Below are 13,778 nucleotides of genomic sequence, written 5' to 3'. Positions count from 1 at the left end.
GGTGCTTAATGACAATGACATCCGGCAGCTGTGAAGTAGTGCTGTGCATCATCTTGAGACAAATACACAAAAAAAAGTGATCCCAACCTGCATGGCAACAGGGAAGTCGTTTTGGGCTTCTGGAGGAAAGAACACATCCACTGCTTTCTTTGGAAATGGCTGGTTGCCAGTTGGTGGTGTTCCCACTTCAATGATGTGCAACTTGGGGGGGGGGGGATGATGGTCAGTTGTTTTTTTTGTTTTTTTTTTTTTTTGACAAATGCATATCACATTCCAATTTGTTTACATGACATTCACTCACTTTCCCACCAGCCTGGCCTCTGACAGCAAAGCAGAAAAGGGTTGACTCCTCAGCATTCCCCTCCATCTTGAACTGGGCAAAGCTGGCTGCGTGGCCTTCAATAGGCTGTGAAACCTTTCTATCCACAGAGTATAACTGCATGGCTCCCACCACCCGATTTTGCTAATAAAACGGCAAACAAGAATCATGTCAGCTTTTATTTTGCAAGTTGGTGGCCTACTAAATATGACACTGAAGTAGGACAATTGCGAATTAAACCCATATTTTCAGAAAAAATATGCCTCTCCTCTCAAGTCACAGATCTCAGCAGATTTTGCAAGACCTTAGCAAGTAACCAGATTCATGCCAGGTCTGTTTTGCAGATTGTGGGGTACTTAGTCAAGACTCGGGGTGTCCTGATTGGATATTGATATTGGATGTTAGTGTGATATCAGTAAAAAAACAAAATCTGATTATGAGGCTGCATCTGAAATCTCCGATATAAACGATACAAGAAGTCCATTCCAGACTCTCCAGCATGCAGAGCCCATGTGATCACAACAGCAGCATGTGCCAACATGCTAACAATGTAGCAAGGGGGAGTAGTGATGTCAGCCGTGCGGCATCTTATGATGTTGCAGTTCAGTGCAAAACTTCACCCGAAACTTGTGTGAAGAACACAATGTGTGATCACATTAAAAGTATAATGATTTTGTATTTACTAGCTTTATTGAGGTTATTTTTACAACAAGAAAATCGTGATGAATTACCTGGGCTGAGATACCAATTAGAAGGAGCCACTTTTGCTTGGCATCAGTGCGGTAGTTGATAATCTGGCAGCCCGCCAGACTGGAGTGTCGGTCAAAGACTTTGATGGGCTGTGAGTCACCTTCCATACTCCAATGGTAGACAGCGGTGTCAGTCACAAGTGCAACTGTGTTAAGGGAGATCCACTTCCAAAAGGTAACGTCATCGGTCATGGTGTGTGCCTTCATTTTGCTCTTCATCTCAATGTTGAAAATCTGAAGGGTTTTGGCGGCTAGATGAGGGAGAAAGAAGGCAAGACAGCCAGACCCAACCACCATTACAGTTTATAATAAACTGTGCATACACAAGCACACATACTGTACAGATGAAACAGCAAATTCTAATAGAAAAAGACTGGGTGAAACTGAATAATCAGAGGCAATAAAAAGATAATCAGGCAACCATGTTGTGGTGACAGATCGGGAATAACATACATGCTGTAGTCAGAAATGGCACTAATGCACTAATACTAAATCAAAATAAGAGAGCAAGCAAGGGATATAGAAAGTGCTCCTGTGCCAAATATTTTCAATGAGCTCCACTCTTTTAGAACACTTTTCATGAAGTTCTCATAACGTGAGTTGTCCAAGGACAAAATCAAATTAAGGCTGTCAAAAAATAAATAAAACGAATATTTGAATGCACTGCAGGTATCAACAAACTAAGTGTTTGGTTAGTTACCATCAGAGGTGGGAGCAAGTCAGTGTTTTGCAAGTGAGTCTCAAGTCTTTAATCAAGTCAAGACAAGACAAACTTTTTGACGCCTTACAAGTCATAAGCACTTTGAAATAGAATGCCTTCTATTAACTTTTTAAAAAATAAAAATAAGAGCAGTGTGACAAGACAAAGTCACAAAAAAAAGTGCTGACATAGCATTCAGGATTTTGGATTCATTCAGGATGAATGACATAACGATCACGTTAGTCGAATACTTTGAATGGGCACACATTTTACTTAACACATTCACTGAAAATCTGTCAAAGTCCAAGTCGAGTTGCAAGTCTTTGATAATATTGTCGAGTCCAAGTAGTGTGACTGGAGTCCACACCTCTGATCACAATATTCTATAACCTAATTTACTAGCATACCAGCCGCTTTAGGGGGGAACAGAAGCGCGGCTGTAGTGCTAGTCGTCACATAACTCTGGTTCAATCTGTTCTATCATCTTGCATTTCATCAATTTGTGGTGATACATTTTATCATTTAAAATGTGTGAGGCATATATGGCTTAAACCTGGATTGTGCTTCGATGCATTTAGCTTGTTAGCTTCCTTTGTCATGAGCAAACAATGGCAACTGAATAGAAATGGGAGCTGAATCTAATCCAATAATCACAACAGTCACTTTTATCATACACGTTGATGTGAAATCGGAGGAGCAACGTCAAGCGAAAAGGAGGGTTTGGAGGGGGAGGAGCAAGCCGAAGTTGCGTACGGTGGCGTCTTGATGTAGCAACATAATCCAGCCGTTTTTAAGATTGTCAAAAATGGAAATTTTTAGGGGACTCTCAATTACTCGCCTTTGCTATTCGCGGGTGGTCTCGGAATTATAAACCCTGCGAATAGCGGTGATCTACGGTACATCGTTTACAGGCTGATTTAAGCTCACATATGCCCGACTACGAGGTTCACACATCTACATCTCAAATACAACAGTGGAATGTGACAGTGAGACTTATGTCAAGGAGGTTAAGGGGTGGGGAAATGTACATTAATTTGTTTGAATAACTTACACATTAAAATGACAGAAAAAATAAGTTAGTTTTACTCACCTTGAGTTAATTAGTTAGGAGTTAATTTTGTGAGGGTAAGATGAATTAAGAAGCAGCGTGACTTCCTTGTTTGCTCATTATTATTCAATACTCATTAACAGAGTGAGAATGCAAAGACCAAGGCGAAACAGCACAAGTGTCAAGATCACTTTGCCATCACTAAGCCACGAGAGGCAAACAGACCACTTGCAGCAGCAGCAGCCAAATTTCAAAGAGCAAGCACAGTGGGATATTAAAGTCATTCATGATCAGCTGTTGAAGTGGTTTGTGTATTGTGCATTGTGACTGTTCCTCAGCTTCATAGTGTATCACATGATTAGCTTCACTGTCAGAAGGATCATTATGGTCATAATGAGAGAGGATGCTTCACTATGTATAAAGAGCAGTACTGCAAACAGAGATCATCTAAGTTATTCACAAACTATTTTCATATTAAGCAAATGTTTTTATTGGCCGACACCCGAATTTTGAAGCCTGACAACTAGGGATGTCACAAGATCTCGCAAGATTAAAACGTGACAAGATTTCTCGTTCAGAAAAAAAAAATGTTTCTTGGGCCCTAGGCCTGGGACGATAGATCAATTAATCACACAATAAATGAAAATGAACTGGATAATTTTTCCGGCCTTATATACTGCCATGTGCGTGCCTCCTAACAGGCAGGAAGAGAGTTCACTCTGTGCATTGGTTTCTGCGCCTTGGCCTTGTCTATAGAACAACTGCACGAATGGAGTGAGTCATACAGTCTCTTTGTCTAAGTGGGGGAGGCGGGGCTGCTAGCATACACACAGAGTGCAGAAGGGTTTTGACGTTGTAGAAATTAAATGAGTAGATTGCAATATATAGTCATATTTTTTCATTGTACTTTTCTTAAAAGTAATGTTAAGATCAGGCTGCATGGTGGCCTAGTAGTTAGTATGTTGGCCACACAATCCGAATGGATCAGCTATGAAAGCAGTTGGTTTGCATCAAGTTGCTGGGCTCTTAGAAATCTTGATGGCCTTGCTTTGACGGTGCAATCTAACTTCATCTACACTGGAACGGGGGCATTAATAAATATGAATTTGTATCCTTTCAGTTGAGAGGTGCATGTAGGTGTATCAAAATATGATCAATTAAAGATATTAAAAACAAGTGAGGAAACACCAGCAACATATTGGATAGATGGCATGGATTTAACATGAAAATGAAGCCAAAACATGAATTAAAATGACACCATTGCCATATGTAAAATAGGTTCTCAATCAATCACGTTTACATCAAATAAAAATGATGAAATGCCAGCAAGCTATAAGGTCATGAAAGCTAAATCCTGTTTACTTAAAAATACAGCTTTGGTGGTCTTTAAGGAAATTGTACCAAAACCTTGTTCGTGTCTTTCTGCTCCGTTTATTACCGAAGCAGGGATGACTGAATAAATTAAATAATTTAGAAGTGTCTAGATAAAAAAAAAAAAAAAACAGGATTTCGCTTCCACAATGTTGTAGTAAATTTTAACTCACCGTCTGCAAACACATAAGAAAGCAGTAAGGAAAACAAAGAACACAGAAAAGACAAACACAAACAAAAAGTCAAAGCAATCATGGATGCTGAACAAAAAGAATAAAAATATGCGCATATCAAATTGTTATAGGACAAATGTTCATTAAACATATACACTCCTCAACAAAATCCCAAGACCTGGGGAAAATGACAAGTATTGACATTTGCATGGCTGTGGATTAGAAATTGGTCAAAAAACAAAGTCTGCAATTTACAGAAAACATGCATTTCAACTCGAACAGTCTGCGCAACAGCTGATCAAAAGTTTAAAACCATGACCTCGTGATGAAAACGGCAAAAATGCTTTGAACGTGGCAAGATTGCTTCATTACAATTCTCTTGCAAGGTGCCATTGCTGCTGAGGTTGTATGCAGTAAGACACTGATTTTAAATTCCTCAAAAGATCAAGTGTAGACCCCCGAAAAAAGGAAGGTTGTGCAGGTTGTAGAAATGTTGCACCGCTGTCCAGTTAAAAGACCGCTTGGGACAACAATGGTTGCAAATACTTGTCATTGTCCCCCAGTCTTCAGATGAAGTTGAAGAGTATATGCTGATAAAAACGACCTAATGGAATTAGCTGGATTTTTATGGATACTGACAAAACGTTTTTTCCTTATGGAATATTGCTAGGAAAAATGTCAGGCTGAAGGCTAAAGGAAGGGTCCCCAATCACCAATTCGGCCCTGTCCACGGACCTGTGCTGGGAATGCAAAAGCATTCCTATGCAATAAGAGAGTCAAACCTTTTTAAAATAAAATTTTACATTAAAATTTTTTTTTGTAAACTACCGTAAATTCCAGACTATTGAGCGCATCCGAATAAGCCGCACCCACCAAATTTAAATCGGTGGGTGGGTTCAACAGCTGCTGCGGTCCAAACAGAAGCTGTAGTGATTCTACTGTACTGTAGTAATTTTGTCAGATCAAAACACGATTTATGCATAAGACTTCAAAATGTGATCCACTTTACTACAATTCACTACTTCCTGAATCTGCACTAAGCGTCATGGGATCTGTAGTTCTGTAGCAGCCATAAATGAGTTGCATCATTGTTGAAGCTGCAGGATTCAAAATGTGTGAAAAAAGTAGCGTCTTATAGTTTTAAATGTACTGTATGTCAAATTAAATGTCTATCCATTTTGGAGATAATGCATTACTTAAAAATAAATCACAATCATCTTGTGTTTAATAGCGTTTTAATTTGATATTGTGCTTTTCTTTGTTTTACGCATTGGCATATGAGAATAACATTAATATTTCCGTGGGCTCAAAAAGGTTGGGGACCACTGTGCTAAAGGGCTTGTATAAAGATCTGATTACTACCGCGTTGTAAATACACTGCCTTACCTTTAAGTGCGATGACCTTGCTGGCTGGATTCATGATGGCGCTATCGGCTGAGATGGGCCTGCGGATGGGTGTATTGGGATCGGCCATGTCAATGATCACCACCTGAGACTGCTCGCCAACCTTCTCACGGACGCAGATGAATTTGTCCGACTCCATCGTCAGAGTGCTGAAACCTATGTTGGCAGGATTGATGCCCAGGTTTTGGAGCTAAATTGGGGCACAGAATTTTTAAAGAAAGAAATGGGTTACAGTTATATGGGAATGAAAACATGCTGCACAGTCGTGTCTGGTCCAACATTGAACAAAAATTAAGCAAATAGGCCCTCTCGTGACAGATTATCAAGAATGGCTGCATCTGGAATAAATAAAGGCAGGACCAGTCTACTTGGCTATAAAACCAGTAGGGATGGGAATCTCTAGAAAGGGAATACAGTGAGTACACCCTGGCTAGAAAATTCAAGAGCTGGATTGGCTCTTGACGTGTTATGGAAGTTTAATACGACGTTAAAACAATAATAAAAGAGTCAACTTTTAAAATTGGAGGAAAAGATGCGGGGAAACATAACTTACTTAAGTGGTTGTTTTTTTTTTGCAATAAACAATTAATAGTCAATATTTAGGGTGCACTCACACAAGAAAAGTGTTGTGCAATAAAAGCAATAAACTGATGATGAACACTACCAACATGTGACAAAATACCAAGGACAGGGTTTGTGTCTTTGGGTGCAGAGTTTATTAGACAATGTGAACAATTTATTACACATTGTAGTGATCAAACAGCCTAAAGTTTCTTTTCACCACTGTTTTTCATTGTTTTTACTTTCAAGTTACTAAAGGCACTTATACACAGTCTCTTCGTTCAGCTACTGATGACGCAGCAGCAGGAGCAACTGGGGGCTCAGTATCTTGTTCAAGCATTACTTTGACCTTCAGGTTGGGAGACGAGTGCTCTACAACAGCATTGTGGGCCACCATGACCGCTGAGTCGGAGCAGTTCGTGGAGTTACAGTATGTGGCAGTCATAGCACTTACTAAACTGGACTGGGAGGAGAGCTAATCCTGTGCCAAATGTTACAATCCACAGGGAAACAAATCCATTTTTACTGAAATATGATGATAACTTGACTCATTCGATATCTGGCCGTTCCCACTGTGGCAACTTCTGTGACAAAAATTACAGATTCTAATCAGAAAGCACCATATTTCTAGGAATGAAGAAAATGGAAAGACTTTATGACAGCACACACCCACATTCTTTTACCATAGTTCCATGTCAGACAGTCACACATTGAAAGTTATAATGTATCCAGACAGTTGAAGATACTCTTTCATAACTGCCACAGTTGAGGACAATACGCCTTTGGGAATATGTATTAAAACACCAGACAGAAAAGGGAAGGACAGCAGCAAAAACTCAAAATTGAACTGCTCTCATTGATAAGCAGTGGCAGTTGGTGTTATCATACATTTGGAGGAGCAGCAATGGTCCTTGATTTGGAGCTGCTAAACGCAAAATCCAAACAAGAGTTAAAGGGACAGCTCAGCTTGCAACCGTTACGCGGCTTTCAAATGTGCTTCAAGAATGATATCCTGCCCTCTTCCTACTCCAAGCACATAGGCCACGCTCCACGTAAAACACAGGCACATAATGTTTGTTGTCAGCTAATGATAGCCATTTGGCAAAGTTTAGCAACTAACAAAATTATATATCATAACAGAAAGACTACAAAATGTTGGTTGCTTCTCTGAGACTGCTTTGGTGTATGTGACATGTACCGTGCGTGTATACGAGACAGCCGGAGTGACAACCATGAACGGCAGCCATCTCATTTGGCCTGAATTCAAGCTCCTCACTATTTCAAATTAAAAATACGTTCAATCTGCTCTTTTCAGCCCCTACTGGTAGCATATGCTAGCCAGTGGTGGTGGTCTATTTTTTTGGGGGGTTAAAAAAAAAATGTAATCTTGAGCCAGTTGCAAGCAGCCTCTTTATCCCTTCTCATGTAGAGAGAGAGGATGACACTGAAGACTGCTAATTCATGGTTTAATGGTGCCTTTTGTTTTTTTTTCATGAAAAAAAGAAAACAAACTGAGGCTTGCAGCTGGATGATGCAAAGTTGTGGTTATTCTAAGTTACATAACACTTTTCAAAGGGATACCATGTGCTCCGTCTTTCACTTTCTGTCTCTGAGTACCTGCCATTAGTTCATGTTTTTAAAACGTATTTAACAACACAACATTAAGTTATTGACTTACGGGTGCCTCAGTTTTAGTCCAGTAATCCCTCGTTTATCGCAGTTAATTGGTTCCAGACGTCACCGTGATAAGTAATTTTTCGCTACTTATAAATGGCAGATTTTCACAGAGCATAGAAAACCTGTTTACGACCTTCTAAATAAATTAAAAAATAGAACATTTTTAAAAAGTAGCGTCAAATCTATTTGTGGCGGTCCAAATGTATTTGTGGCAGGCCACCACGTAACACCTCATACACACATGGTGTACCAGAGAAGAAGATGATATAGCAGGACGGATTGGAGACCGAGGTAAGTAATGCTACCATAAGGACCTCTCAGTACAAATATGCGGGCACACAAGCGGTGGTCTGAACAGCTCTGACTTGTGTTATAATAAACCTGTGTGTATATTAACAGCTGGAAGCTCAAAATACATCTCTTCGATGAATCCAGTCACCCCCGCGTTCCCCCCTTTGAGATATGATTCCTGACACCTCCAGTAGAACTGGGACTGCTTATCATTTCCTTCAAAAAAGGAAAGCAACATCTTGCTCAGCATTAAAAAGCTCTGCGTATGTCCATCACATGTAAAGTTCAAGGGGGGCAGGGAAGGATGTGCCATGTAATGTGCTGAGGCTTGCACCACTTCACAGCCATATTCCACAACAGGAAACTTGGGACTATTGTCCGTGAAGACTGCAACAGGCTTGCCAACGGCTGCCTCCTCCACTGCCATGTGGTACTAAGGACATGTGACCAGCTAAAGAGTAAGTAGCAAGAGGACCGCTTTTACTATTAGATCAAGCAACAGGAGAGGGAGAGGAAGAGTTGCAGGCATTTTTAGAGTTATCTCCTTCCAAGACCAGTTCTGAAGAGATGATTTGTGGCCCCTAGTTTCACTTTTGTCCCAAATGAAGCCTTTTATCTGACATTTTCTCGATGCTGCTCAATGTCAAGTATTCGGCATATCTGTGTGCTCCCCGGCCAGTCACGAGATATCAGCTGGGCTGTTCCAAGCAAAGTTCAAAGGCCAAATGCTAACCTTGTAGAAGTATAAACTATTATTACAGCATAAGTACAGTAAATCAACATTTTAACATGACATGATTGGCTTTTTTATTTTTACACATTTTGCCAAGTCAAGTTGCTGAGTTAATAGATGCGGCACTACTAGAGCATGGCTGAGTACCTGTTCAACAGCACCAGTAAAATGCATGACGCAAAACCCAACTTGGACTGTGTGTGTGTGATAGGTTGGATTGGTGAATTTGACACATCTACCTACTTTAGAGTAGTCAGTGTACCGCTCTGAAAGCAGTCTAGAAATATGAAAATAAATTCTTGTTTCCCTTAATTAATGAACCAGAGCTCTTAATGCTGGCAGTATTCATGCAGTCCCACCGTCATGTTTGAATGTGGGCAGGACACAATTAGCTTTGTGCTCACTTGTGTTGCCAGCTATTCAGACAATAATGGCAGTGAAGCAGTACACGGACTACTCTAAAGCAGTGGTTGTCAAACTTTACAGTGGCGTACACCTTCAGACATTTCACCTGAAGCCAGGTACCCGCTACACCCACACACTTCAAAAACATAAATCTTTTTATCTTATTCAACTTGAAACATTGAACATAATTAATTGGTTAATTATTTTTTTAGTAAGTGAATTGTGCATGGTCACATTTTGATAAAGTTTTGCATGAGCACTGATAAATAGATAAGTAATCATCCCACATATCTTTTATTCCGGTCTAAAGTTGGCATCCTTCCGTTTGAATAGGCTGAATTTGAGCTTCACTTCACTTCACATTTAACAATCACAATAAAGCAGCATCCCAGGTACAAAAACACATAAAACCAATGATAAAGCCTAATTTTCGGGGGAATCTCCTCTGAGTGACAGGTTTTGCCGCTGCGGCGTGCGGGGATTGGAACACCAATATAAATGATTAAACACTCTAAATGTACGAAATAACCATCCAACTTGCTTATTTGTTCATATAATGCACACAGAGCAATGAACATTTCTTGCTCTGACTCCTTTCTGCCCAGTTCTCCTTGTGCCGTGAGGCGTTCAGCCGCACTCGTAATGGTGAGTGTTAAGTGTTAATTGTTTTTAATTTTTATTCACGTACCCTCTACTACAATTGGCATAACCCACTTTGGGAACCTCGGCTCTGAAGTATATCAACGTTTCATTTCTATAATGTTAAAAAAATAATAAAAATGATTTTGTGAAATGCGAGGAATGTACGCACTTCGGTGAGATTGTAAATTAAACATGCAGAGATGGCAGGTGCTAAGGAAAACACATTTCCCCTGGCAATTAAAGCTCTTTAAGAGTAGTGAACACCACACTATATAAATGGATGATATATAAAACGCAAGCTTAGCAAGTTCACAGGCTGACAACACATGACTGCAAAGAGCGAAAAGGGGAAGGTGATTCTTAGCTTCTGCAACAGATTGGAGGAAAAAAACACTGGTGCAAGTATTGAAAATGTGCATCAGGGATTTCTGTTCACTACACTACCTTGATCGACTAATCAAAAAACAAATCGATTGATTTATTTTTTTTCAAGAATGCTAAGGAAATGTTTCAAAACACTAGTTTTAAGAACAAAACGTAAAATGCCCTAAAAAATGCATAACTGACATCACACTAGCCAAGATTGTAGGTTGTAGATAAGTCGTACTCTCCATTCTTTCCTCAGTTGCTTCAAGAAGCGTTTAATTCATGATTCCACACAAATCAACAGAATTCCTATACGTCCATTCATTGACAATGATTATTATTCCCATCCTTAATGTCAACATTGCTATTATATTTACCATTTTCTTCCCAGATCAGTGCAATATTTAGTGCCAAGATATTATTCAGCACTCACATCCCTTACTTTGATATGCCTTTATGCAGGACAAGCTATGCATGATGCAGACTGTCTAAGATAATATACTGCAGTATGGTTTCTGGGAAAACCTCAGCTAACGCCTTAAAAAGTAGTGTATAGTGTACAGTGTAAAAACAGTGTATTTTGCAAACTCGAGGGTCGTCTTGTGGGGAATAATGCAGTGAATGAAACGAGGATGAAACATAATGTAGCACATGCATTAGTGATAGTTGCCAGCGAGCCCAAGAGATTGTATATTCTCTTTTACACAGACGTCACCGATGACCACCCAACATGATGCATATAGCAATGCCAGCACACCATTTTACATTACAATCCGGTGTCTTAGCATTTTAACTGGAACTGTACTGTTCACACTGGCATGAAAAAAAAAATCAGATAGAGTTCACATATGAGCAAAAAACTCAGAATTGACCTGCAGCGTGAACGTAGCCCTAGACTCCACATTTGGTGACCCTCAACCTGAGTAATATGTCGACCAACAATGGCAACAACAGTGCGGCTGTACCGGCGCCAACGAGGCAGCTAACACCAGTGCTATCTATGCCTGACTTTTAGAAACATGGCACACGCTTGTGGTTTCAACACATCGAAGCCCAGTTCCGTCTGCGAGGAATAACACAGGACATGAGAAAATATTTCCACATAGTGGTTGCGCTGGACCTCCATTTTCTCTCATACCGCAGGAACGGTAGGACGAATAGTTTTTGTGGTTTTGAAAGTGACTTTTTCACACCGTGGTATATCTTGAAACTGGTAAGCAGCCCATGCCTAATAACAACAAAGATGTCTTTATATAAATATGTAACTTTTTTTTTGCCTTTAAAAAAAATTACATGCACATGCATCACAAACAACTATGCAAATTAGATGATGCTTGATGAACCTCCTGCCCCCACAACCCACCACCACAAATAGATCGCAGTCCCTTAGGAAACGCTGATGACCATTCCTGCCAAGCACTGGCCCATCTCTCCCAATTGTGAGAGACCCTAGGCGGGATGTATATGGCTGTATAAAAAGGGCAAATTGTTCAAGTGTGCTGAACACTGACAGCTACTATACAGTGAGCAAACTGGAAAAAAAAACCCTAAATTAAGATTTAAATGCTATATTTTAGTCTGACGTGCCATTATTAAGACCTGTTAACGGCAAAATAAGAGTCCTATCGGCAACGTTTTGATAATTAAACGTGACCACTTATGACAGTGACAGGACCTACTGCGTCGAATATTTTTAAGATGACAGTAATACATTATTGCTCTATCATTCATCATGATTGGCCTCATTTCAAAGAAGAACGCGAGGATTGGCGTTTCATTCATCTGCATGAGGCAGTAGACCGTCCTGCTAATGCAACTGTTTTAGGGCGTTCCGACATACTTGATCATGTAACATAGAGCTTTACAATTATTCGTGATAGGAGTAACAAAATAAGATCAGGAGAATTGATTACTGTAGTGTGGCAGTCAACGATCATATACAGTTACAATAACGGATGCGCGTAAGATCGCCAACTTGCTGCGGTGATACGAGTACGTCGTTTAAGTACTGCCCCATAGGCTAGAACCTAAATGCTAAGCAAAAATCTGAAAAAACAACGGTTGGTAATGTACTCACAGTCGACCATTTTCTCTGAAGAGTAACCTTGCGCCACATTAAAACGATCAGCGGCTCACATAGTGTTAGCAAGAAGGCTAGATGCTAACTATGATAAACGTCACCCACCCAGTCCGGCTAGCTAGCATAGCTCGCGAGGCTAACTTTACTTGTTAGCAATGTTTGACTCGGACCGGGAAGTCTCTTGTGCCACAAGCGAAATCACACCGAGTGCGAATTAATGAAACATTCCACACAAAAACATAAGTATTAATCCACCCACTCACCTGCAGGTGCTCTTGAAATCGAATTGGCAGGATCTGAGCCATGGCGGTTCCGCTCACTCTCCTCCGGTTTCTTCGAAAGCTAACAAACTACGGCTTCTCTCAGATCCTAGCCGGACAGCCAGGGAGCCTCTAATTTGAAGTTCTAACGATGCAAGTGAGAGTGCTGTCGGTGTGATGGTATTTTTACAATCGTTACTTGGCGCTATACTTGCGAGCTTCCACTGGCGAACGACGGGCTACACCGACTCCCTGGATCTGCAATGGCGGTGGAGGTTAGCTAGCGCAGAAAACATCCCGGAAATGGAAGTGCTCAATGAGGCGGATGAATACAGAGTGACACTTAAAAAAAAGTGCATTCCGGCATCCGCGGTTGTCATCATATCACTACTTTAATATTATTTTAAAATTTCATTTAAAAAATGTAGTAAGATGCAGAAGTTGAAAACACAACTCTATAAAAATAGATTGTATTGTAGGAACTATTTTTTACCCGCGCCTTGATTTTTGCCACATCATTCGTCAATGTGATGAACGTCATACGAATTGCACACTTGTTTGTCTTGGCCAATTAGATCACACCTTAAAAGCCAGGCATTCAATTCATGTAAACCTGAAAGTATCAATTCAGCAGACATTGTATTCCGTTAAATACATATAGTTGTTTGAAAGTTGCATTCTTTTATGATTATTTTTGTTTGTTTGCTTTGTGTTCTATAAGGTTCCACTGGAAGCAGCTCTACTTGAGTAACATCTGTTTTGCTCAGTTCAGCATAGTACGTGCTGGGTTAAGTGAGTCCTCATTTCCCTTTTTAACATCCACTATTTCTATGACCAAAGGATGTTACCTTTATTGCTCAATGTAAAACAAAATGCTGGGTAAGCAAGAGTTGGGTTTGAGTTTTTTTTGTTTATATTTTTTGCTGATCCAGCATATAGTACCATCAGATCCAAAACGGTGGTACGACCGTGTAAATCCTATAAACCTCCACCTAAACT

At 40.1% G+C, this 13,778-nt stretch overlaps 1 protein-coding gene across 2 annotated transcripts in view; it reads right to left on the bottom strand.

Moving 5' to 3' along the window:
- Window positions 1-13,075, bottom strand: part of cltca (clathrin, heavy chain a (Hc)) — a 36,464-nt gene extending 23,389 nt beyond the window's left edge. For both annotated transcript variants that reach the window (XM_054754840.1, XM_054754841.1), the window contains exons 1-5: window positions 12,783-13,075; window positions 5,747-5,954; window positions 1,051-1,319; window positions 302-463; window positions 88-201 (exon numbers count right to left, since the gene is read on the bottom strand). In XM_054754840.1, the coding sequence (XP_054610815.1) occupies window positions 88-201; window positions 302-463; window positions 1,051-1,319; window positions 5,747-5,954; window positions 12,783-12,824 (795 nt within the window). In that variant the 5' untranslated portion in view covers window positions 12,825-13,075. The remainder of the gene's footprint in view (window positions 1-87; window positions 202-301; window positions 464-1,050; window positions 1,320-5,746; window positions 5,955-12,782) is intronic.
- Window positions 13,076-13,778: the final 703 nt, after the last annotated feature.

Source organism: Dunckerocampus dactyliophorus, chromosome 16 (genome assembly GCF_027744805.1).
Source record: "Dunckerocampus dactyliophorus isolate RoL2022-P2 chromosome 16, RoL_Ddac_1.1, whole genome shotgun sequence".
NCBI lineage: Eukaryota > Metazoa > Chordata > Actinopteri > Syngnathiformes > Syngnathidae > Dunckerocampus > Dunckerocampus dactyliophorus.
Note: the sequence above shows the minus strand (reverse complement) of the source record. Positions and strands in the feature narration are given on the sequence as shown.